Source organism: Falco punctatus, assembly GCF_963210335.1.
Source record: "Falco punctatus genome assembly, chromosome: 1".
Lineage (NCBI taxonomy): Eukaryota > Metazoa > Chordata > Aves > Falconiformes > Falconidae > Falco > Falco punctatus.
The window spans coordinates 35,897,373-35,923,653 of NC_137580.1; the positions used below are offsets into that span (position 1 = coordinate 35,897,373).

Consider the following 26,281-nt stretch of genomic DNA (forward strand, 5'->3'; position numbering starts at 1 on the left):
CTTTGAGCTGTATGTTGGACTAGGGACCTCCTCAGGTCCCTTCCAGCTTGAATAATCCTATGACCTTACGCAAGAAATTTGGATAGCGTTTCTGACATCATTAAAGTTGAAATTTTTGACTTTTCAAATCACTTAAAAAAATGTAAAAGCTTAAGAATAAGCTACTATTCAGCCTTCCATTTTTAATTATTTCAACAGAACGTAAACAGCAGAAACTCCGTGCATCTCTTTAGCAGAGAGCAGCTGAAAGCCACAAGTAACAAAAGTCACTTTAGACATAGTATTTTACCTGGAAACAGCGTATTTCCCTTTTGTTTAGTATGGCATTTCCAGGTCTATAATTCTTGACAGTATGACAACTGTAGATTTGTAAAGGAAGTCAGATTTAGGTAAGATGTGGCAAAAAAAAAAAAAAAAAAAAGCCACTTGCCTACTCTTCCTACCGAGTAAAGGGACTCGAGGTTGAATTTCCTATTTTATTTAAAAAGCAAAGTTTGGAAGACTTCTGAATGTCAATACTATGATGCATTACATTGATGTTTATCTTCTGAAGATTGCAGATATACAGTAAAACCTGAAGGTTTTATTTTTCTTCTCTGCTGCGAGGTGAACTGTGGAATATGAATTTCAAGAAGCACCTAGCTCTTGCAGAAAATTAATAAAACCTGTATTTTTTAGCTGCTGCAGATGAGCTGCCTTTACATTTTTTGTTTTTGCTAATTTATTTTGGATTTAAACTTCTGTCTGATAGGTGCCAGATTTGTCAAGCTGTTGTTCCAGAGCAGGATGGCTACATTTCTACAACCAGTTTACTTTTCCACTAAGCATTTTTGTCTTGCCTGTGTTCAACGCAAGCACCTTTACAACTACATGCTGAGCTGGATCAAGGACTCCCCACAGCCAGCTGCGCAGGCAAGCCAAATGAATTTGGCGTCCATAAGGAGGGTGAACACCAGTGCTGAGCTAGTTCAAAACAGGAGTGTGGAGAAAGAAAAAAAAAAAAAAAAATCTGCTTGAAGTGAGGGGTAGCTGAAAAACGATTGAGGAGAGTGCCCTAGTAGCAAAACGCACAGAACACAGCTGCCTCCCCCGGCTGTTTAAAACCACTGCCTGCACATAGGACATAGGCATCAAGCAGAGAGACAAGGGCTGCACAGCCCTGCTCCTCCCAAGTGACTTCCAGCCCTCCTCAGAGCCCTCCTCGGGACCTCTGCGGGGCACTGGGAATGAAGAGGTACCTGCGGGCTGGCAGGTACTCAAGCAGCTGCCCGACTCAAGAGAGGGTTTTGCTTCTTTTGTACCTTTAAAACTAAACAACACAACCCAACCAAACAAAAAACCCTCACAAAACCACCCCCAAAACTCAGCATGCCTCTCTAGACCTTTCCCCTCCCTCGGAGGAGCCCCTCGCTGTGCAGAGGAAGCAGAGGCATACAGGCAGCACGCACTTCTGTCCCCACTGGCCTTCGGGCCAGACGCTCACGGCACGCTAAGAGCATCAGAAAAAAATGCGCAGGCTTGCCCAGTCCTGTGGTTTTCTGAGTCACCATGCCCAGATCCCATCTCAGAAATAATCCAAATGTTCCTATGCAGGGCAAGCCTGTAGCAGTAAAACACACTATTTCGGGTGGGCTGGGCAATAGCTGCTCTTCCCCTTCCCAAGGCACCCAGGACTGTTCTTAAGGTGTTTCCTGTGGCAAATGTTAATGGTAATGCAGGAACACTGCTATGCTCTGAACAAAAGGATGCTTCTGTTTAACGTTCTTAGCAGTATGAACCTCCCTTTCTTCTTCTAAAGCAAAGCTACAAAAAAGATTATTTTCACTTGTACTACAGAATTATGGAGGCAGCTGCATGTTCTTAAATTGTGGGAGGAGAAGGAAGACGTGCGTAACTGGTGGTTGCCCTGCACTTCTCCCTTTTCAGGAAAGCTCCAAGCCTCAACAGAGTTCTCCTTAATATATATATATAAATGGTGACTTTTCACCGCATGATGAATTGAACACGTATTTCTAGATCTCCAGTACTACCTTTTCCTTAGCAAATGCACCCAGATGTCAGGCAGCACTCCCTTTCACATTAAGTATTTTCTCACTCTTGGATCCAATGCTTTATGCCACTATAGCTAGATAAGAAAGGGTATCAGGAAATGTGCCACTCTAGTGCTGGCCACATTTCTTCAGTCTACAGACAAAATAAATCAAGACAAGTAAAGAAACCAAAACTTTAAAAGCAAAAATGTATGAAGAGAAAGGAACGCTGCAGAGCTTAACATGCACTGGGATAAAACCAGCACTGGTTATAAAACATTACAGTTGCCATAACTGGTCTTTTTAATACAGTTTAAAGTTTCTTTGAGTCCTATAGCCAATACAGTGTAAAACCACTTAAGCAACATCAAGGTCTGACAAAATTAACAAATGTATGTGGGGGACAAAATGGACTTTGTACAGGAAAGTTGTTGGGGTTTGGTGTTAGGCTATTAATAGATCTCCTAAATACACTCTGCTGGAAGGTTTCCATTTGTAAAGCCAAAGTGATATACAGAAAATCAACTACATGCAGTTACTTACATACAGGAATATTTTATGGGTTCAGCTCTAAGACACTGATACTGTATCTGAAATCTCAACTTCCTTATCAGTAAAACTGATCTTAAATATAAATTCCCATGCATTTTAGTAAATATGTAAAAATACATAGCTCCAGACTTAGAAAATCTCAAGTTTGAGAATGAAAAAAGATGATAAAATACAATTATTTCTCATATGTGAAAACATTCTCACTGATGTACATTTTAAGGCATCAGAGTCAAGATTATTCAGTTAAGCTATTAAAATGTATTTTTAAAGCATCAACCTAAAAAGTATAACAAATTCTGCTTGCAACATTATGATGTTGGCAACATTAAGTAGTGCATTATGGTTGTTAGATAAACCAAATTAACAGATATAAATTCTGCTTGTTTCTTAGAAATTAACAGCTGTGAACCATTCCTGAAAATTAGGATTGCTGGGATTAGACAGTAGACTGTATTTTGACAAGATATCAGTACATACTAAATTCTTGCAAATACCGTGCAAGATAAAACCAGCTCAAAAACCTGTTCAAGCTGCCTCTCCTCTGCAGCCACGTTAACAGGCTTTAAGTCAGTAAAAAAATTGGTGCTTAGCATTTAAGGCTGCGAAGACTTCTTTAATTGTAGACATGAATTGTAGAGTTTAAAATGAAACAGGTCTTAGCATTTTATAGCCTGTGACAAACTTGGTAGAAGATAGATTGCCCAAGCTATTACAAAGGATAAAGTCAAGACAAGTAGTCTGATCATTTATTGTTCTTCCTTACTTCCAGATATCTGTAACACTTAATATCTTACTGCAGTGCAAGAAAACTCTTAAGCTATTGAACAGTGGGTTGTGAGAATAAGCCTAATGAACTCCCCAAATTCCCACAAAGAACAAACAAGGAAAAAAAAAAACTGACCGGGAAAAAAAAAAGAAACAAATGTAAGTATTCATACTTCAGCTGAGGGTGAGACATAGAATAAGAACCTGGAAAAACAAAGATCAATGAACCTCATTACAGTAACATGGACTTGGGCTGGCTGCAGTCAATCAATAATCACCATCAATCTTCCTTGTAAGGATCCAATCATACCTTCATCACCCCATGCAAACATAAGGACTGTTTAGAAAAAGTTAGTTTTATTAAAAAAATATACCTTACTGTTTTGAGTAAATATAAAACTATGTTAAGATCTGATCTGAAAATCAGTGTCTTGCACGCCTTACTGTAAGCCCAGCAGCCTCTCTGTTCTCAGCTTAACAGCAAAAACATAACTAGGTACCTCTGATTACCGGCAGTCCCTGTGTGCATTTCGCCACACACAGGCATGCAAGTCAGCTTGGGTTTAGAAATTACGCGCCCCTGGGAAATATCGCCAAAACAAACACCTCCCAAAGAGGCACAAGGCCTCCCTCAACCACAAGATCTATATGTGAATCGGAGAAAGGGGACGTAGGACAGATGAAGCGTGCTCAAGGACAGCAGATTTCAAAGAATTTTAATTATTTTTAAAGTAGGCCACCCCCCAGGACATATCCATTTCATCCAGAAAAATTAATCCAGCCTGCTCCCTGCCATCCTCTTTTCCCAGGGCCCCTCAGGCATACACAAAGATTAAAGGCTACATGAACTATCCTGGCAGTCTGCTCCCTTTTATCACAACAGCTTGACAACTCCCCTGTCATCACCAGGCTTAGTAGAAGATAATAACAGGAGCAAAACTTGTTAACTCCCCCAGAAGTGACTGACTTGACTATTCATAGAAAAGGTAAGTCTGCTTTCTAATATGGGGACCCTGTCTTAGAGAGATTCCCCCACCTCCGTTTCTCTACATGAAATAATGGGAACGGTATGGACGCTTAGGACACCTACTCACTGCCCTGTGTATGAACACATACATTGCCAAAGCTGGACCAGAGTAACTGTTTGCCCCAGTCTGGATTCCAGTGCCATGGACAGCTGCTCCCCTTGAGGATGCTTTTTCTGCTGGCGACCCTGAAGGAGAAGCTCACACCTGGACCTGCCCAAAGAGCTCCACAGCCTCCCTGTCAAGTCAACACTTCTTGTACTATTCACATAAAAATAAGCAAGTGTTCAAGGCCAATATTTTAGATCGGTATTGGAAAACAGAGAGGGATAGAAGACACAAGGACTTAGATGCCGAGATCGCACAAATGTATCCCAGAAACTGATCTGCAGTCTTACTTCACCTATCCAGGGCTGGAATACCTCCACAGAGAGTACTCAAGACCACTTTACAAAGTGAGTCTCATGCCATGTAAGTATCTTATATTGAGTGAAATATTAGCATTTGGAGCTGAGAATCTTCAAAAAGTGACACAAGAGGCAACAGGAGATTCTTCTCCCTCACCAGCAGGAGCTGAGGCACAGGAAACCCACACACCATCCTTCTGGACTTGAGAGCTGCTGGCTAAGAACTCTCTGATCAGAGGCAGGTGGTACACTTAGACATAATCACTAAAAGCTCATATTCCATCAAAAGAAGTAAATAACAAAACCCCTCCACCTCCCACCCTTTTCCACCTCTGCAGATTACAGATACCATTTTTAAGCTAATCACTAGTGAAGGTCTCGGTTCTGTGCAGGAGGAACATACTTCATAGAGGGAAGGGAAATAAGGGTGTAAAACGCAGAAGAGGTGAGAAAAACCCAAGATATTTCATAGTTGCTGTTTAAAGCTTATCAGAGGCTTTGGTGTGTTAGAATCACTGTGGGAGATGGATTACCCAAGCCAGAGCAGGTGAAGCAGTCTAAGGTGCATGATAAATGCATCATTGACACACGCATGGCTTATAAAAGACATATATTATGAGCCTTGAAGAGCTGACTTCAAGGCCTCATTTAAGTGAAAGTGTAGCAAATCTTATTTCAAGACTAGAGCATGTAGAGAACAATTTATTTTCTCTGAAGAACACATTACGTCAATATTGTCTTTCTTGGTCTTCCTTCCTCAATAGGAAGGATAGAAAACTCATGCCATTACCATCCCAGATGCTTTTAAGAGGTAGGTTGGTTACTTTTTTTGGTTTTGGATCAAGATGTTATTACAGATGAGGCATTTTCTACAGCCAATTTAAAAAAATAAATACCTTTTTCTTTGACATATCTAGAATTCTACTAGCTCAAAATAAAGACATTGCTTAAATATCTCAAATCCATAAAGATAGGAATTGAGAAATAAAATGGGGTGCTGCTAGGCTTCAGCCCTACTGAAATGCTATTCCTTTTATAGTCCTACTTAAAAAGGAAATCTTTTACTACAGGTTAAAACCAAAGCAAATTTTAATCCCCAAGTTGTGACAAAAATGTTCAAATATGAATAAAACCACTATATTAAATTTCATTAAAATATTTTTTTTCTAAAGCACACTATTTAACATAATACTTTCTGCCTTATTAAAAAAAATAATCAACTGTATTCAAAGTCAGAACAGTTCCTGCTGAGCCATTTTCATTGCCAATTTTTTAAGACAACAAAATAAGTAAGAAACTTTGTGGGCTGAGCACCATCTGCTTATGCTTTAATTTCATTAACAGTTATATTTTGAGACTTTCAACTGTAAAGAAAGTTTTCCAAATGTAAACAGCATGTAAACCAGTATACTCTTTTTACATTATACCTTCCTGCAGCTCTCTCCTGCTGCTCAGGGGTTTACCACACATCAGTGCCGACTGCTGCTATTTGCAACTGAACACTCCACAAGGAAATCAAAGGAAAGTAAGTTGTAGCTTCAGAAAGCCAGAGCAATACTAAAAAAATGTTACTGGAGCCGGCAATTAGAATGAAGGATTCAAGAGGACATGGTAAGACAGAAACGTAAAAGAAATACAGACCACCACAGAGCAGCAAACAATTAGTTTACTGTAACAGAGAGGGGAGAAAAAAAAAATAAATATCTGTGAGCTGCAAGAAAGCATGCTTATGCATGGAGAAGCACACTTAATTCCTGCTTAAAACAATCCTTTTTTAAGCATCATCTCTTCATTACTAAAAGTAGCCATTTTTTGTTTTAGTCATAATGTATGTATGTAGCCTGGTAAGAGTAGCATTTTTATTCCCAAATGGGAAGTTAATGGGTTTTGAGAAAATAGGAATTCTGTGCTATAAAATGCATCACGAGGAAAGCAGCAACCTATTTCAAAAACAGTTTGCACTAAGAAAAAACTTGTTTTTTCAAATTTCAGACCTACCAGTTCAAATAATATTCCAATGAGTAAGCAAATGTTTCAAAACTGCTCGGTCCTAAGCAGGGAGAACACAATAAGGATGTTTATTTGAAAAACAAAGGTAGAAATCAAGTATTAGCCTTCTCCTCTATATCTTTTATGATTGTTAACAACAAAACACCCCTCTTCCACGAAACCACATACCTTCCCAGCAAGCCCCTTCAAGAAAGAGGCTACAATTAAACTGATAAATCCCAGTCCTGAAATCTGCTATAAAGCACAAACTTAACCTTTGGTTTAAGTTTACAGAAATCTACCAAGTTTAAAATTTTCCCCTCTTCAAATCTGTATTTTGTGAAAGGCCAGAATACCCCCAAATCCATGCCTACAGTATCAGAGATTGCAAAGACGTGAATGCTGCTGGCTGCTTACTGCTCCCCTTTGTTGGGCCATTCTGGCAACACTTTCCTTACTGAACACGTTACCTTGGCACTGCTACTACTTGGGGGGGGGGGGGGGGGGGGGCGGCGCAGGATGGGGCAGGACACACCTCACTCACCAAAACAGTGTCTAAATCTAGAGCACTGTGGGGCAGAGGTAGACTGCTAAAGGCACAATCAAGCGAATAAATTCCCTTTAATTCACAAAAAGATGAAAGCAAACTGATGGAGGAGGCAGCCTTTTAAGCAGCATGTTGCTATTTTTAAACTAATCGTTCGCAGTAGACGTTTGTTTTCCATACTTACAGAACAGATTTAGTAATTAAATGTAACTGTTACCAGACTTGGAATCCTTCTCTCAGATTATATGGCCTACTTTCTGCAAAAAGCATCCCCCCACCCTGCCCCCCCAAGGTAGAAGTCAAACCTATTAATGTAACAGCTTATCCTGCCTTATTTCCACTTGGCTGTCTCCCATAATGCTGATTTAATATCTGAAAAAAATAGGACAAAGGTACTGTCATTTTTCATTAGGGAGCATCAGCTCAATACAAGCAATTTTAACTCTGCTGAGCTCGGGTGAAGGAAGGTACACGCTATTTGGCCATGTGATGAAACCCCCATGTATACACTCCTAGATATGACAGACCTTCTCTCAAAGCTGGCATTCTGATGACCCACTGGGCCTTTTCCAGTACCTAAATTTACTAGCTCCAGAATTTCTACTACTTCAGCTTGGCTATCATATCCTAATTCATCATCTTTAAAATAAAGACTTAACTATCACCTAGATTTTTATTTTAAAAAGGACTTTATTACATGCTATTTTTAATGCCCCATTACTTGGTCACTAAGGAGCACAAGTTACCACTTCTGTTATTTACTTATTCATTTTTTTAAAAACAAATGACAACCTACGTAACCCATTGTGTTGATGATTCCTGACTTCTGTGGTCTTACTCCAGAGTTTCTCTGTCAGGTACTTAAAGACAGGAATAGTTTTACCTGTGTGATCCCCAAATCAGACACAATTACTAAGTTTTTTGTTGCACAATCTTACCTAAGAGTGCACAGCCACCTTTCATCCTATGCTAAGGATCCTGCCAAAGGTGCCCTGGATGCTCCAGATCCTCTTCTCCTACAGTGGGATTCTTGAAAAGCAAATGCTGGCCTTAAGATCTTTGATTTTTTTTTTTTGACTGTTCAGTTCTTTTACATTACTCATGAATGGTAATGGGGGGGTGGGGGTGTGTGCTAGAACACAATAAAAGGAAACTTGTCACACACATAAAATGGTGCAAAACTACCCTAGAGGAGTAGACATTACATAAATAATAGTCTGGAGATAATAATGAGTTATTTCTCCAACTTATTACATGGGATCTTATAGATAAAAGAGTTCAAGAAAGTTTTAATATAATCTATGTATGTATACATGAACTGTAGGAATTATGAAGGCTTTTTTCCCCGCATTTCTTCACTTTATTTGCTTTGTGGTCATTGATTCTGCAACATAACTGGAAACGTTTGTAGAAAGATTTCACTTTTAATATGATAGTGATTGGGGTTTTTACACTCTCCCAAGGGTGACAGATTTTTACAAGCTTTTTCAAAGCCAATTTAGATGAAAGCACAAATTAAAAAAAATTAGCATCTAATATCTCAAAACATTTTGCCTATTACTGTCACCAGCAACACTAAAGATTACTGTAATAGACAGAGGGGAAAAAGAAAGTGATGTTTACTTCCTACAACAGTGATACTTTGGCTATGGCAAGCTCACTGCCTCCCTGCGCACAAATCTCAAACTGAACTTGTTGAACACAAAAAATCTGCCAAGGTGTTCATTTCTGCCAAGTGTCACACCAGAAGTAGTGACTGATTAAGGCTTTGATTGTAGAAGGCGGTGTGCCAATGCCTAGCCCTGCACCTGCAGGGACCTTGTCACACCCAGATGATGAATGATGGTGTTGAGTTTTCAGATAATGCTGGAGTGGCAGACCTGATGTGGTGCTCCTTGTGTTAGGTCTCACCCAATTACAGAAAGGCAAACCAGTAAAAAAACCCAACAGTGATCAATGTATAGATAACTATACACAGCAATTGGAAAGAGAGATACTGTTTTGCAACTAGATCACCCGTGTGCCACAATGCATCACGTTTTTACCAAAGTCGAACCTGAATCCCTTCACTACTGAACACCACTCTCCCTGTGACATCAGATTTATTATTTTACTCTGATTCCTGCCCTTTCCTCCAGTAATGATATAAACTTAAAATTCCTGCATCTCAGTTTCTCTAAGCACATGTGCCGTTACTCCTTAAGGGAAAGTGGAGAATTTCCGCTGGGACTTCCACTGCCAAGAATCTAATTTAAACCACAATAACATTTCAACTTCAGTCTGCAACTTTTCATTAAGTTCCCAGTGACAACCCAGCCAAGACATACAGGATATTAGCGGTCCTTAAAGTGGGAGAGAAGGGGGCGTGTCACCAGAAAGCTCAGAAAATGTCCATTCAGCTTTTCTTGTTTTCCAGCTCCTCCACCTCCACTTCATAAATCCTCTACCTCATAGTGGCTGCACGGGAATCGTACTGTTTAAACTTGGTGGCTGGTGAGGGCCCACAGCCCTAGCTACAGGCCCATCATCCAGGTTCCTGAACCAGAGGGACATGCCAGATCACCACGTGCACCAGGACCCTCGGCAGAGCCCTGCTTCCTGATCCACGGGCAACCGCTCTTCCCTGGCTATGGCACAGCTGCTGTGATGTCTGGCAATAAGGACAGCTAATGTCCTGGCAGGGAGATGAGGGTATACATGTCTAAGGGTGGGAGACTGTGACCTCAAAAGCTCCTGCTAAGTTATAGAGCACTGAGAGCACACCTGGAGTAGGAGACGTGCATGCTTTCAGGGGTGGCAGGAGGAAGGGGACAGCTGCCCAATTACTTACACAAAAAAGCCAGTCTGGAAAGTCTGGGAACTGTTGATAAACAAATACTCCCAAAAGCCCCTTAAGAACATGTCACTTATAGACACAGAAAATTAAATGCCTTCAACACGCAGCAAGGCAAGTTAATGGCAGCCCACTGGTGGCTCAGGTGCAGTGGCTATGGGCTAGCTCAAGTTGGGAAATCCCACAAGTATTGTAATGCTTCAAATCTGAAGCAGCAGATTCCCAGATACGAGGCCAGGCAGCCCATGCCGAGATTTTGGGAAGTTCTCACTGCACACGAGAAAAGGGCAGAACAGGGAATTTTGTGGGTTTTGCAATCTCACCACATTTCTGACTTGTGCAAGGTCAGCCACACGTGGCCAGCAAATCTTTTACTACTTTCCTAGGCTCCAGAAGGGGATTAGTAACACAGCGGACACCTTCTTACTGTTCTTCACAAGGAAAAATGAATAGGGTCATTTCTACCAGCTTCTTGGAGTACTCCAGTGAAGATTAGAGGAAGTATGAAACCACTGATCATACTACTACCACACAGACTATGAGCCTGCAAAATTGTACTTCAAGCTTTGTTTCAGGTAGGCTAAACTGATCTTTCAAAAAAAAACAAACCCAAAACACACAACCCAAACCCACCAATCTCAATTTTACATAACTTTTCAAGCTTCTGAATACTAATTTGGTCACTTTAACACTTTGTAGTTGGTCAGATTTGGAGAGTTAAAGTTGACCTATATTACATTTACTCCGCCAATACACTGTTTTCAGCTTTTCAGTAATGAATCTTTCTTTACCGTTTCAGTCCATTGGTTCTGCCTGCAGTATTACCCACTTCTTGATGACACCAGCTTTTAAGGCTGTACCTCTGTGGCCGATTAGCCACATCTCGCTGGAGACCAACAAGTACTATATCCCCAACAACTGGGATGCCTACAGCAATCTTCTTACAATGAACAGCCTCAATCGTTTCCTGATAGCCCCAAAACCAGGATCCCTTGACCCAGAAGAGCAGAAGGTATCGGAAAACATCCAAAAGAACCCACAACATGCAAATAATAATGGAATCAGTGATTCTACCTGATCTTTTCTCACAGTCATAAACAAGCACATCCCTGCCTAAATCTTTGGTACTCTTGTAATCCTTACTATCAGATAGTAGATGTCCTTACATACACAAAGGGCAGACACGCTTTTAAAGACTCTGAGGACAGACCTTAATATATTTTCATTATTTTAATTTGGTTTACATTGAAAACCAGAAGCTCTTTAGGATAAGGATATTTTATTCTGTTTGGATATTTCCGATAATGCAAAGAAAGAAATACTTAACCTCTTTCTCTGATTACTCCAAGCACTTTTTCCTTAAATGATGTCTTGCAGAAACAAAGTTTCACTGTTGGGTTGCCTGGAGATCGGCTGATATGCTTTCAGTGAACATACACTCCCTGTGGTAGTCAGAATTCTACCAGAAACAAAGGTCTTGTCTCCCAACTGTCTGTGTTTCTGTTACTACCTCTCTGTTCTCTCATTTCCTTCCTAAACAAGCTACTTCTCCACTTTCACTTTTTCTTTGAAAACTCTCCACAGCTTAATCACCTTGCCTTTCCAAAAGATCTCTGAAATCTTTTAAAATGAGTAGAAAAAACATAACACAATATTTGAAGGGAGAATATACTTTTTTTTCATTTTAAGGTCCATAGTTATAACATTACTACAAGATCTTCAGTATCCTTTGCTGCTGTAAGCAGGAAAATATTCAAGGTTATAAACATAAAGAGAACAACAAAGCAGAACTTTTCATCTTTGCTTCTTTAATGTGTCGGTGTTATTAAGAAGCGCCCAGGGTTACAGCGCAGAGAGGGAAAGGTTACTGCCTGAGGTTAGCTATAAAAAGTTTAATTCTATTTTAAGCTGGTACTGTCTGATCAGGAATTTTACATTTGTTGGCTAGAGTTTTCAGCACGAGCAAAAGGAGGAGGGCGTTGTACGGGAAGAAGAATAATTATTCTGTTATCTTTAGCTTAACAAACTTTCCGGCAACTAACAACAGAGCAAACACATACGTTTGTATGACTGAACAAAGCGTGCACACCCAGAGCAGCAGTTATGATTAAACTCCTAGTTCCAACATGCTGAAACTGCACCAACGCAGTCTGTCTCCAGGTGTTGCGGGAAGCAGACCCTGAGGTACAAGCCCACCTCATGGGGTCAGTGTCGCCTCACCTAGCAGGATGCAGGATGCACAGACCCTAACCTCAGGACATACTCCTGGGTTCTGCCAACCCCCCAGAAATACGATGGAGCACTGCTAGGAGTGAGCTCTCTCACTACTGTTTTACTAGCATTCTTCACCTGAGCAGCTTCTGAGGAGGAAAGCAGTCCAAACCAAAACACAGATTTAGTAACAACGATACTGTTTCCCAGAAAATGAAGAAGCACGTGTTACCCTCTCTCATATATATCACAATGACAAGTAAACAGCTGATCTCGCTAATGAACCAGATATTCTGTTTAGATGTCATCTTTGACAGTGTTTACTTAATACCATTATATTTGTTCCCAACAAAGACTGAATTATTTCCTGAGGTGGCTGTCATGAGTATTTCCTCCAGTCAAGGCAGGGGTGATCAAGACAGACTGCTGTTTTATCAAGGGCTAGGCTGTAAGGACTCTTCCCACTCCAATATTGCCATGTGCACCAGCTAGAACAGATTTCCGAATCAGACCTCACGTGCGAATGGAGGTGGATACAAAGGTTCAGCTCAAAAGCCTCCGAGAAAAAGCCTTCAGGCTTGTCAGAGAAGACAGCGTGATTCATTACAGCACCTGAATAGGCTGATACAGCACGCACACTGTAGGACTGCAGTATTTCAGTTGTCACCTCAGAATAGTCATCTGAAGATGGTCACTGCCCTACGCAGCATTGCAACCATAACCATATATATATTTTTTTTTTTTAAAGAAGATTTCACTTTACAGGTCTGTTACCCTTCCCTAAACAGGAAAAGTAATTCAACTGGTTTTGACGTAAAATGTTTACTGCCTGACATTTTCTTGGGAGGCACGCAAATAAAATTCCTGAAGATTTTTCTGTACACAGAAAAGCCTATGCTGTATCCCGAAGAACAGATTACAGAAACTTTACCACTTAATAAACTGTGTATCTCCAAGAGAACCGCTGTGGCCTATTATCTCAGCAGTAACTGCCAAGACACAGAAAACTGTAACAGCTTCAGAAGACAGAGCATCTGCTGAAGGAGTCCAAAGTCATTGCCAGGTTTCAAAAGCACGAAACCTGTCAGCTCGCTTGCCTTCCGCAATTATTCAAAGCGGCCCACTAGCAAGTGAGGCCCAAGATCATTAGCGAACATATCACAACAGATCACTTTTTAAGATAATCACTGCAAAATTTTATGACTTCACCAAGATTAAAATAATCTTGACTAATCTTACTTCAAGCAGATCTCCTTAAGTCCAGCTATGTTTGACAGCTCTAAAACCTGTGGCGAAAATGTAAAAAAGCACCTTGACGCCCTCCCAGACCCTGGCGTTGAGGGCACGGCTTGTTCCCGCCTGACACAAGGCCAGGCCAGGGCTCCCCGCGCGGCTCCCGCAGCCCTGCCGGGGTCCCTGCCCCTCCGCTGAGGCGCTGCCCGCCCCACGGGCCGCCCCGCCATTTCGGGGTGCGGGACGCGCACTGCCAGCGCCACCAGCCCAAGGCCTCCTGGCTCTCCTGCGCTGTTCCCCGGCCCCCAGCCGGCCGCCTGTCCTCGGCGGGGCCTGCCCTGGGGTCGCTGACGGCCGGGGAAGCTGACCCGCGGCGGGGTGCGTGCGGGAGCACCTGCGCCCTGTGTCGAACCCCCGGGGGACACCTCTGCGGGACGCTCCGGCAGTCTGCACCGGCGCCGCTGCTCCAGGGATGGCAAAGCCCCTGGAGGAGGCACCCACGGACCCACGCCTTTCGGGTGCCCGGGGCATCGCCGGCGGGCAGGTCTCGGGGAAGGGCCCCGTCGGGGCACTGCCCGTCCCGCCCCGCCAGCGGCGGCCCCCGGCGGGCTGGGGGGGCTGCGGCGGCCCCGCGCCGGGCGGGGCGGCGCGGACCGTACACCCGCCGGGCCCGGCCGCCGGGGCCCATCGGAGCGCGGCGCCCCCGGGCCTCGGCGCGGCCCGTCCCGCGGCGGCGGCGGGCCAAGACGCGGCGCCGCCCGGGCAGGGACGCCGGATCCGGGGGCCGGTTGGGGCCGGCCCCGCCGCTCCGCTCTCCCCTCTCGGGCCTGCAGGCGCCGCAGGCCGCAGCCCGGGCAGCCGCCCCCCGCCCGCCCACGGCCGCCGCCGGTCACATCCCGGGCAGCGGCTCCACCACCCGCTCCGTCCCGGCCGCCCTGCCGCCCGGCGCGGCCGCACACTCACCCGCGTCCGTCCCGGGGGAGCCGGCTCCTCGGTGCGGGGCGACAGCGAGGACCAGAGCAGCAGCAGCCCCAAGAAGCTGCCCGCCAGCAGCACGGCGCGCAGCAGGAAGCCCAGCTTCAGCCGCATCCTCCCTCCCGCCCGCCCTCTCCCTCCTGCCGCCGCGCACGCAGCGCCCGGCCCCGCGCACCGGCGGGCTTCCGCCCCCCGCCCGGCACGGCACGGCACGGCCCCGCCGCCGCCTCTCCCCCTCCTCCCCCAGCCGCCGCCCGCCTGCGGACGCGTTCCTCCCGCCGCCGCTGCACGTACAAAGTTTCTTTTTTTTTCTTCTTTTTTTCTTCCTCCCCCCTTTACCCCTTGTCCCCCCCGCCCGGTCGGCGCCCCCGCTGCGGGCTGCCGCGCCTGCCTCCCCGCTGCGCGCAGCGGCCGGGCGATGCGGAGCAGGAAGTCGCTGCCGCGGGAGCCGCGGTTCCACGTGGCCGCCCCGCACCGGGGCGGGGGCGCCTCGCACCGGGCGGCAGCTCGGCCCCGGCTGCCGCCGCCCCCGCCCCTCCGGGCGCGTGCTGCCGCTGCACCTGCTGCAGCCCGACCGCGGCCCGCCAGGGAGAGGGGAGAGCGCCCGGCGGGGCTGCGGCGTTTCTCAGCGGGGGTGGTGGTGGGGGGGGGGGGCAGGCAGCTCCGCCGGGGGCACCGACGCGCAGAAATGAAGGTGCACACGCTTAACCTCAGTCACTGCTGCAGGAGCAGGGCAGCCCCGGGCCATTAGTTAGCGTGCGCGGCCTGGGCAGTTAGCACGGAAAAGCCAACAGATTTTTCTTGAGGATAGCAGATTAAGTACGAGATTACAGCGATGTTATCGGCCCTTAGCTAGCGTGTATTTTGTTACTAATTTTCTGCACTAAAAGTTAGGCATCCTGTTTCCTCCTTTGAAGGAGTCTCACACGTGCATGCACACATGCAAACCTGATGATGTGAGCTCTCCACAAAGCAGCGTGATGCAAGAAGAGCACTTCCAATGCAGCACTTCTGCCTTTTCTCTGTGTTCAGTACTATCTGCTTGCTTTGATGTTTTTCAGTTCTATTTCTTGTGTGCGCTGGGAGGATATCAGATCCAAGGATCCTGAACATTAACTTTCAATGATAAGCACCGTAGAAATAAAACAGGATATTGCAACCTGAACAGGATCGCTTTGGAGGAAAAAAATAAACATCCCACACCTAAGTGACCTTTGTAGCTGGACACACCTAGACACAGAAGTCTTTGTTTATTCACACAACTTGTGATATACCACTGTGTGATTTTTTTTCCTCCCCATTCCATAAGATCACGGTACAAGACATAGACAAATGCAATGTTTCAAGCACGGGCAACAGCTCTAACCCTTGCAAGAGCTTGCACAGCCCTGTGACTTCCACAGGTCCCCAGAGGTGTTTTCCCCAAAGCCCCCTCACTGTTGGTGGTTGCAGTAACCACACAAATGTCCCAACATGAAGGTTGCTGTGACTGTTCCCAGGTCAGTAACAGCACAGGGCTGTGAGGTCTTGTTTTTTTTTGTGGGAAAGGCATAGAGTTGAGTTGTCCGGCTCTGAACAGATCCTTGGCTCGCTGAGCCCGGTAGGAAAAAGCAGGTTGGGGCTACAAAGTGAAGCTCTGTAGGTTGTCAAAGAGGTATGAAAATATTCCCCCCAGCTCTTCTTTCACAGCTTTCTGGAGACCTTACCGCAGCAAAAGGTGCTTTTTCCTCCTGTTGTTTTATTCTGCAGTTTTGGGATCCCTTCTTACTATCCTGTGCTGGTGCTCTGAGCACACTCAAGAAGAGTGAAAAGAAAAAAAGTTAAGTTACTGTTAGCACTGCACGGAGGGATGCTGTAAAACTGGTCACAGCCATGTGATGTGATACTGCTCTGCTGCTGCTTGTCAAAGCTGAGAGTGACAGGGACAGAGCCCTCTGTATGCCAGTTGATACTAAGTGTCTTCACATTTGTAAGGCTGCCCGCCAAAGCTTTTTTTTTTTTTTTAATTTAAATGGAGGCTTACATTCTGCAGAAACCCGTGGGTGAACCATGCAGCTGTGATTAACACAGAAAGCCGCACACTGGAAGGTGACCAAGACTTTTGTTGGGTTTTGGTTTTAGATACCACAAATCTCACCATCAATGAATTCCCCCATGAATTGTCTGAGGACTGGTTTCTGTACCGGGCATTTTAAAAACCCGTCTTTTCCCCCAAAAGAGCAGTTGATGCCCACTGGGAGGCAGTACGGGCCAATGGACAGGGTGTTGATGCCAGCCAGCCCCTCTGACTTCTGGAACTGCCACTGACTGGAGGTTGAAGACATCACGTTTCTGTTTTACTATTACACCTGCCTGCCGTGGTCCCTCCACAACAGGGAGCATCACCTACCTTTTTTCTCACACACCGGCCATACAGTCTGATTCAGAAGTATCAGGGTAATACTAACCTCGGAAGTAGTTTTTTTTCAGTTTTATCCTCATTAAGGATGCACTGAATTTCCAAATTTTGCACTCAAAGTTTTTCCTATGTAGTAAAGTGCCTAAAAAGACCTTCAGAACACATTCTTGCTCTTGCTGAATTTGTACCGGCTAAGACAGAAAATTCAAATTAAAGTTGGGTTTGGATTACCTCCAGTAACATTCAAAACCACTTTTCAAAGTCTTTGACTTTGAAGAGGGAGAGAGAGTTAAACATGAATTTTTGCCTCTCTCAGTTGTAAAATACTGTATAAACCATGATGCTTTTACTACCCAGCCAGCACTAAAACAAGACATAATCCTGACTTAGGGAGTTAATCAACCTCTGCTAGACTGGTATTCTGTCATTCAAATGTTTCTAACAGACTGGCAACTGTCATAATGTTTGTGCCTATATGTGGACGTGTCTACTGCTTGCTGCATGGAAATCATATGTTCCCTTCTCCATATGCCTCTAAATAAATATCTGTTGGTGTTTAAGTCATTACAAAGCCTTGCTGCTCTTGAACCAGAGACCTACGGTGACCTGGAGGTGAAGTATCCGATTACCAATCCCCTAAGCCAGGCAGTTGCCTTATTGCTGGGGATTTGGGGGATGGTGTCTGGAGCAGGGTCACTAGCAAATGTCAAAATCTCATGCAGTTGCTTGCACTGGAGAAGCATCAGGATCTGGATATGCTTCTTAATTCTTGTCCTGAATATTTGGCCATAATAAAGCACTCTGTTTGTTCATTAATGCAATGTTTGAAAGGAAATTCCTATAGACTTTTGTACCTGCCAAGATGAAAGTCATATAGTACAAAGTTCTGTAATACAACATGCTGTAGAGGGCTGGCTGTACCCAACCCCACGGCTTCCTCCCACCCAATTTTGCTCATCTGCGGGATATTTTCTGGCAACACACAGGTCTCCTTTGCAAAATCTGCAAGTCAGAGACAAACTTCTCTTTCTACTGAGAGCAGTAGGCACAAAAAATGAGTGGTTTTTTAAATGTAAATAAGTTCTTTGAAATCAGCAATGGTGTACTGGTTTTGGCTGGGATAGAGTTAATTTTTTTCATAATAGCGAGCATGGAGCTATGCTTTGGATTTGTGCTGGAACCAGTGCTGGTAACACAGGGATGTTTCAGTAGCTGCTGAGCAGCACTTGCACAGAGCCGAGGCCTCTTCTGCCTCTCACCCACCCAGCAGCGACCAGGCTGGGGGGCACAAGGAGCTGGGGGGGACACAGCCGGGACAGCTGGCCCCAGCTGACCCAAGGGATGTTCCAGACCATGTGGCATCACGCTCAGCGTATAAAGCTGGGGGAAGGAGAAGGAAGTAGGGGACATTCAAGGTGATGGCGTTTGTCTTCCCAAGTAACTGTTACATGTGATGGAGTCCTGCTTTACTGGAGATGGCTGAGCACTTGCCTGCCCATGGGAAGTGGTGAATGAAATTCCTTGTTTCTGCTTATGCAGTATTCCATATCGCTACTTCGGTTGTAAGGCAAGCTGGCCATTGACACTTACAGAAAACTTGTGCAATGTATTAGCACTATGTCAGATCTATTAGCGCTGCATATTGAGGTCCTGGGGTGTCCAGGTGGAATCCAAGACATTCCTTCCCTAGTTTGCATCTGAGAAGGTAGAAGCTCAATGTGTGGCTGGAGAAGCCTGGCCAGATCTACCTTAACAGATGTTAAAACAGGCTTATACTCCCTTCTGACGGTCCCCAGCATTGAAGGATTTGCAGTGAGATTCTGGAATAATGAGGTGGTTGCTGCTTGGAATAATTCAGAAAGGAAGAGTTTGGCATATATTATGATGGAGATATAGCTGTGCCCTAAATATTTGGAATGTGTATATATTTAACCTCAGGGTTGATAAAAAGGAACGAAAGCACAGGATTTTAAATTATTCTTAAGTTCTGTGATCGTTTGAAAAGCAATCAAAAAAGTGGCTCTCTGTAATATTTAATACATGCTTTTGCAAATTAGACTGTAATGTGCTTCATCTTCATTGTTTTCTGGTCACGATCTCTAGTCTTTAGTACCATTCTTCCTGTAATTCTCATTTATCCTTCTTTTTTTTTAAGCCAGGGGTTTAGCAATGCGTGCCCTACCAAAAATTATCCTTCAGTATTTCAGGATTTGAATGGATGCTTTTGGCAGAGTGCAGTTTGCCTCCTTTGCTTTTCCTGTCACTTTTATGAAGAACATGCTATGAAGTTCCTGTCATTACATTTAGCCCCCATGCTCCTGTCATGCCTACTTAGTCGGCTTGCCTCCTGCAATATCACCTCTAGCTCCTCTCCTTTTTTCCCCACACAACAACAGTAAGTGAGCTTATTATTTTTTACTCGTCTGGATTCTGCCTATGTCCTGAATACTGGAATATTAAAAAAAAAAAAAAAAAAATCTGTATTTTTTTTTCCCAGTTGCCCTTTCTGGTGTTGAGTACCAATCAATGTTTATGAATGATGTTGTATTATTAATACTGCTTTTGACTAAAGAAATTTAAATTCTTCTGGATTTACAAGTCCTCAAAATATCCACACTGTGATGGGTGTTAACAATCCTTGACAGATTTAGAACTCATTGAGATAGTGGATGGGATAGTCTGATATGTGGGTGTTTCATTTAAGTTTGAAGAGAATTGATTCTAAGCATGGTTTTGCCGTTTTAAAAGTAAAAAATATACTTTAAATGACTTTTTTAGGAACTCTTACCTGTATTTTGAGCCAGACATAAATAGTCATATATCTCAGGTCCCAAAAATATCCTTTTCCAAGGTGGTGTATTTCTGAGCACTTTGAACAGAAATTAGCTTGCATCATTTCCTGAATCTAGGGCAGAGAAAACTGAAATAGGTTGCTGCAATTTCTGTTATGCTGAAAAAATGAATAGTGTAAAGGCCCACATATCAGATGCTGGTTTACTTTTCCAAAAAAATGTTAAAATACTGTAAATTGGTGGAGTGAATTGAATGAAATTGTCAGTCTGAACAAGATCCACAGTGCATTTGAAGTACAAAATGGACCATTTTGCAATTATAAATTAATGTTAATATTTCTGTGGATTTTACTCTTTAGTGATAAACTGTTGATAGTCTAACAAATAACTGGTAACTTGGTTATTATCGATTCACTATCATAACTGCTGTATCAGCTATAAATCTTCAATAAGTTTGACAGCTTTTCTTCAGGATATATTCTGTTATGCTGTTCAAAATTAAACAAAATCTAACTACTGGAGATAACAGACATTTGTAAAGCATTGGATAAATTCAATAAAGCCAATGTGTCAAATCTGAACACGATAAAGTCCTATGAAGCTTTACAGAAAAATGAAAAAAAACCACTCTAAAGTTGCTATATAGAAAAAGTGTGGATGTGAAACAGTTACTAGTCCCTAAAACAAGTATCTTTTGTTGTTCCTTAACTTAAGTCATAGGGTAAGTGAGCAAAGTACTATTTCAGAAAGTGTCATCTGTCTCAATTTACCTAAATACAAAAAGGTCAATTAATAATTACTGGAAAACTCCAGTCCAGTAGATAGGTTTATACATTAACAATGAAATAATAGAAGCTGAATAACAGAGATCAGCTGGACTCTGATTTTCGAACTGGGGTCCCTGGATGCCCAGGGAATGGGGAAGGTGTCTGCAACACAAAACAACAGCAAGACTATTGCCATTAGTCATTTAAAGTTTGTGGTACAGACCTCCACCACAAAGCGCTAAGGGGAAGCTGAGACTCTTGGTAGCAATGACTGATAAAAGCATTGCTAGGCAGCTCCGAGCTTTCTTACTTTGCAGATTTTGTAAGCTTAAGTGTGATACTTCCAGTGGCTGGGAACCAACGCCAGGGTGTTGAGCAGCCTCTTTTCTTACCGAGCTGCCATTTGGAGACAAATGCTTAAACAGTAGATTATTTCTGTTATGACTATATATCTATACCTGACACCTAGTTGTATTGATTAGTAATTCAATTAAATTATTCTGTTATAAAAGGCATGTTTTGTGGGAATTGCTTGTGGAATTGCAGGCAATAGCGGCTGTTGGATCATAACACTGCACACATCAAGTCTTTTACTGAGTATAATCACAATGAAACAGATTCAGTACAACATGCAGATGCATAATTTTGTGGAAGTTTCTCCCTTTTCTCAGGTCCAAAGTTACAGACAAATATCCCTACTTGATATGAATTAACTGATTTTCAGCTTGTACAGTTTTAGCTCAGATATCAATATAGACACTTCTTTCAATTACTATTTTTTTTTTTTAGTATGTTTTCCATCATTTTCCCAAACTGGAAGCTAAACACCCCCCGCCCTGCCCCCCGCCTCCCCCCAAGTTAAGATAAAAAATTCCTAGACCTCTCAAAAATACTTTGAAATAAAGGTGAAGAACTGTAATAAAGTCATCATCTTGGCAAGCTGAACTCCACTGCTTTTTAGTCACCTGTGACAAGTAATAGTGACAATGGCAGGATCTCATACATCTTCAAATACTGCGGGTTTCCAGATCTCTCAGTTCACTGCCATTCAACCCCTTTTCTTGAAATATAACTGCAATGACATGAAAACTTGATGGCTGAGTATTCCAATTAAGCCAAAATTTTTCTAAAATTCCCAGATGCATGCAATTAGCAGGAAGCAGATCTCTGGACTGTACTTTTATTTTAATACTGGCTTAAATAGATCTTTGTCCTGAGTAGTTTGATCAACTCAGGGACATCCTTTAGAAGTTGGAGTTTACAGAATAAGTGGAAAACGTTTAGTTTAGATTTTTGTCCTTAAAAACCCCACAATTTATTTTGCTGGCTGCAAAGCATGGTTGAAAAGCATGCTTGTAGAGCAGAAGGCTATTCCAATTAACATTATTTCCAATTAAACTGAAGAAACACTGATTTATTCTTATTCCCATTCATTGACCCTTTGAGTGATGAAAGCTGCTCCTGTAAACCTTAGGCCAAAGTGAGGTTTATTCCATTGCTCATTTACTGTAAACAACTCTGACATATTTGTATATATTTAAAAATTAACACAGCATCTGTGTAGTTAATTGATTTTTTCCCCCTGGAATGGTGCTTTAGAACAAAGTAGAAGAGATAGGAAGACTTCATACTCTGTCAAAGCATGGTGATCCACAGCCAGGCTTCTGTAGACTCTTGGCTCACTGTTTGAAAAACCTGGTTGACTTCCTACCAGTCTACAAGATACAAGAAGCTAAAATATGTTTTCTGTACATTTTAAATTTAAATAAGCAGACTCATAATATGAATAAAAATTAACCTAACAATTTGCCTCTTTCAGGCTTACATCCAAATGCTCTCTTCAAACTCGCCCTGCTAAGCCTTTGGTGTCAGGGCTGATTAACAGAGAGGAGGAGACACAGGCACTATTCCTCCAACATTTAGGTCAGCTCTGATACTCTCTGGCATGTATCTAGGCCACGTCTAATTAATCCCTGAATATTCCATCACTGCTGGATTACCTCTGTCAGCTTCTTCCATGGAAACCTGCAGCAAGGATTTTTACCTTAGGTGAGGAAAATGGGAGTGGTTTTTTTCCCATCATCTAACTATGTAATGTTTATGCAACAATTTATAGAGCCCTTAGGATATAAAGTATTTAGTAGGGGTGAATACCTTCACCTGAAATTAGTGAAACATTGCCACTGATTTAAATAGAGCCAAGATTTCACCCTTGATTCTTTTTAGGATAAAATTTACCAGCTATGGCCTTCTCAACTCTAAATTCAATCCTACTATTCTAAAGAGTCACATTTTTTTTCTTTTTCTAAGCCAGATGTGAATACAAGGTGTGTAATCAAGCCATGATCAGAAAATACAAGGAGATCTGAAAAATAAAACAAGGACTCCACCTAAAAGCCTGTTGCAGATCTGGAGAAGTGAAGGGGCTAAATTGTATCTGTGCACTTTAAACTGCAGCCTACAGCCTTCCATGGTCATTACTAGAATTACATAAACAGTTTGCAAAGACACTCGTCAGCTTGGGGAGGTGCTTAAATCAAGATCAGCTGCCACTGTGGAGCAGTGGATACGCAACTTGTGACCACAAAAAAACAACCCAGCACACTTTCTGAACTAAGGATCCATGCATCCATGTTCTGTGTAGCACAATAGTGATGCACAGAATCCTGGTACTAAAAATAGAGCATTAATTAGCAATGCTAAATTTATATGCAGTTATGCAAGGTGCTGGGTGTCTCAAGCAGTACGATGTTTGCGTCCTGAGGGCAAAGTATTGTGACTTTTTAAATCAGTGCTCTATAAACATGCGTTCATCTACTGTGCACAAAGCCAGATGATTTTTTTTTTATACTTGATGATAAAGTACTAGATGACAAGATAACTTACTACCCATAGAGCAAGAAATACCAGTTATTGGAGATCTGTTAGTATGCACTTAAAACACAGGCCAAGACAGCAGAGACATTTTTGTAGTGGGCGAGGTATGTTTTTTAACTCCACCTTCAGCTTTTCAAATTATGTCCTTGCAGTCTCCTCTAATTAAACATCAAAAGGATTTTCACTGCATTTGGAATGGCACTGTTGTCAAAACTCTCATTTAAATGCTTCTGCTGATACCTTCAAAATTATGTAATATTACAAATGTAAATAAGATGCAGATTTTTCACACACTTGTTTTCCTGGGTGAGCTGATTACTAAAGTAGGAAATGCTATTCATAAATGCTTGATACCAGCACATTAAAAAACCCCATATTGAGAAACTTCCTTTTAAAATTTCATTTGAGAAACAGTCAAGTCAGTATCAACCATGAGTTTTGCTTGAGTTAAGATTTACCTGCCCTTCAAATGTGCAGTTGTGGGTCAGCTGATACCTGCATTAACATGCCTCACATCTAAACACTGTGTTTAAGTCATCTTGTGTTTGAAAACAGATTTTCTTAGATGTGGGATGAGTGCACCTGCAGCAAAAGTGTACATAGATGTACTGTATGCCATAGCCAATGCTGTGAAAGTGCCAAATCCCACTGTCTTGCACTTAATGTTTTAGGATGAACTCACAGACAGGTAATAAAATAATTTCATTGTGACATGTAAAAATTGCACACAGGCTGGTGATGTGATATTAATAATACTCCCAAGTTACTGTGAGCCCTCACAATTCACATTGCTCTTCCACCAGGTTCCCTCCCATGATACTGGACTTGACCATGGGGGAGGGACTCTTTCATCGTGGCCCGTGTTTGTGGCTGTACCTGAGAGTCCTATAAGCACATGCAGCAACTGTACATTAAGGCAGGTAGGCTCTGCCTGGATTTTGGGCATGCAGCTCAATTCAAAGCTGATGGATGAACTAGATTTGTGCAAGTATTTCTAACATTGATGGGCTTCCCATTGACACTCTGTGTTAAGTAAGATACCCAAATAATCTTGATGGTGTGGGGACAGAGTAAAGTTACGGAGAGATTACAGCACATTTGTCCTTTTGCTTTAGGGTTGTTACCCCTTCTTGTGCTTCATCATTCAGTTCAAACACTGTACAGACTGAGGTTTGGTGGTGGTAGCAACATGAAGACACCAAAATGCTCTCTAACCTCGTCATTCCCCATCATGTACAATGCCCACTAAGCTACTAAATTTTCACGTTTTTCTGACCAGCTCCTCAAATTCATCAGCCTCAAGTAGCTAAGCAGGTTGTATACTATTAGTAAAAGTTACAGTCTTTGGTGTTATCTGTGTCTTCATGATATCAGCTTCATAAGACAGAGATAGATGGGCACTAGAGAGTATAATTCGTGTGGATTATACAGGCTGTAAACTTGGAGTGTTATTGCCCTGTACACAGCAGAAAACCCACAAAGTTGTTATGCAAAAAGTGTATGAGTCAGGTTAACTTAAAAATCCCCTACATTCAAGAATCTGGATTTTAGACTGTGTTAGGCATAATTTTCCTTGTAATACCTACAGAAGTTAATTAAACAACTCATTATTGCTTTGCAATCCAGACAGAGATGCACTATTAATTTAGGCAGGAGTGATCAATAACACGCACTCCCTGAAAGAGTAAGTGCATACAGTACATGTAAAATGCATACAATTATCTTAAAAAGGGCTTTTAAATTTTTATGAGTGGCTGCACAACTTGAATTGTTGTTGAAAAAATAGAATAGTTTATTGTATGCCTCCCAGAAACTGCTTCATCTGATAATGGTGTCCTCTCTGATGATTCAAAGCTTTCACCAAATCCTTCCTTTCTTGCTACTACCCTTTTGTTAGTCTGTCATTCTTTCCAAAAAAAAAAAAAAAAAAAAAAGAGAGAGAGAAGAGAGAAAGAAAAAGATTGTTTTATACAGTATAAATTCCTGATCAGGCTCCAACCTTGATACAAGGATTTCCAGTTTCCTGGTTAATTATCTGGGTGCAGTTAAATGATTCTCTCTGTTCACTTATCCACAATAATCTCCATTATGAAGCCAAGTGTTTCACCCTGTCCCACAGTGCATGGAGAGGACCAACAATAACAGCATCTACACTTACTACATAGATGAAGAAAACCCCAGACCTTTTTAAAGCTTCTGGTGTGGCAGCCTTCTCCTTGCTACTTGCAGGCATGGGAGAAGCTTCTTACAGTGATCAAACATGCCTCCAGCACCTTAGGGTAATACCATTCAGATGAATCCTGAGACCTGGTATAGAAGGCAAAGAATAGGCAGATGCATTCAGTAAATGGCTCTAACCATTCAAGAACTTCTGACAGGCAAAGCCCCGAACAAACACCCGCATGCTGCCCAAGTTTCTGACTTTGGGGTTCCTCACCTCCGCCCAGCAGCACATGCTTGTGTTATAACAGTCCTTGCATTAGATGTGCAGACACCTGGACTCCGAAGAAGTGGCCGAAATCAAGCAGACAAATTTTGACACAGTTATCTGAAACACCAAGTATAAGCTTAGGGGTTCTGGGGGTGATCATCCTGATAACTTTTGTACCAAGGTAAAAAAGATGGTGCTTTTTTTGTGTCTTCTGACATAATAAAGATCTGGTGTCCATTGCTGGTTGTCCCAGATCTGAAGCACTGTCCTGTCCGACTTCTTAAATAAAGTCACATAATTAAAGAACAGCATTGTGTAAATCAATCTGTCCAGAAATGCTTAGCAGATGCATCTGGTTTTCTTCATGCTCCTGTGATGTTGTGTTTCAAATTCAATACATTATGTATCCTGCTGACAGTGTTTATTTTTATGACCATGGAACTCCCAGT

At 42.7% G+C, this 26,281-nt stretch overlaps 1 protein-coding gene across 3 annotated transcripts in view; it reads right to left on the minus strand.

Annotated features, from left to right (window-relative positions):
• The window catches only part of GALNT7 (polypeptide N-acetylgalactosaminyltransferase 7), a 74,348-nt gene extending 59,191 nt beyond the window's left edge, over positions 1-15,157 (minus strand). The window contains exon 1 of one of the 3 annotated variants that reach the window (XM_080372493.1): positions 14,556-15,157. In XM_080372493.1, the coding sequence (XP_080228619.1) occupies positions 14,556-14,681 (126 nt within the window). In that variant the 5' untranslated portion in view covers positions 14,682-15,157. The remainder of the gene's footprint in view (positions 1-14,555) is intronic. The other 2 variants (XM_080372492.1, XM_080372491.1) reach the window with 2 other exon arrangements.
• Between the last annotated feature and the right edge of the window lie 11,124 nt (positions 15,158-26,281).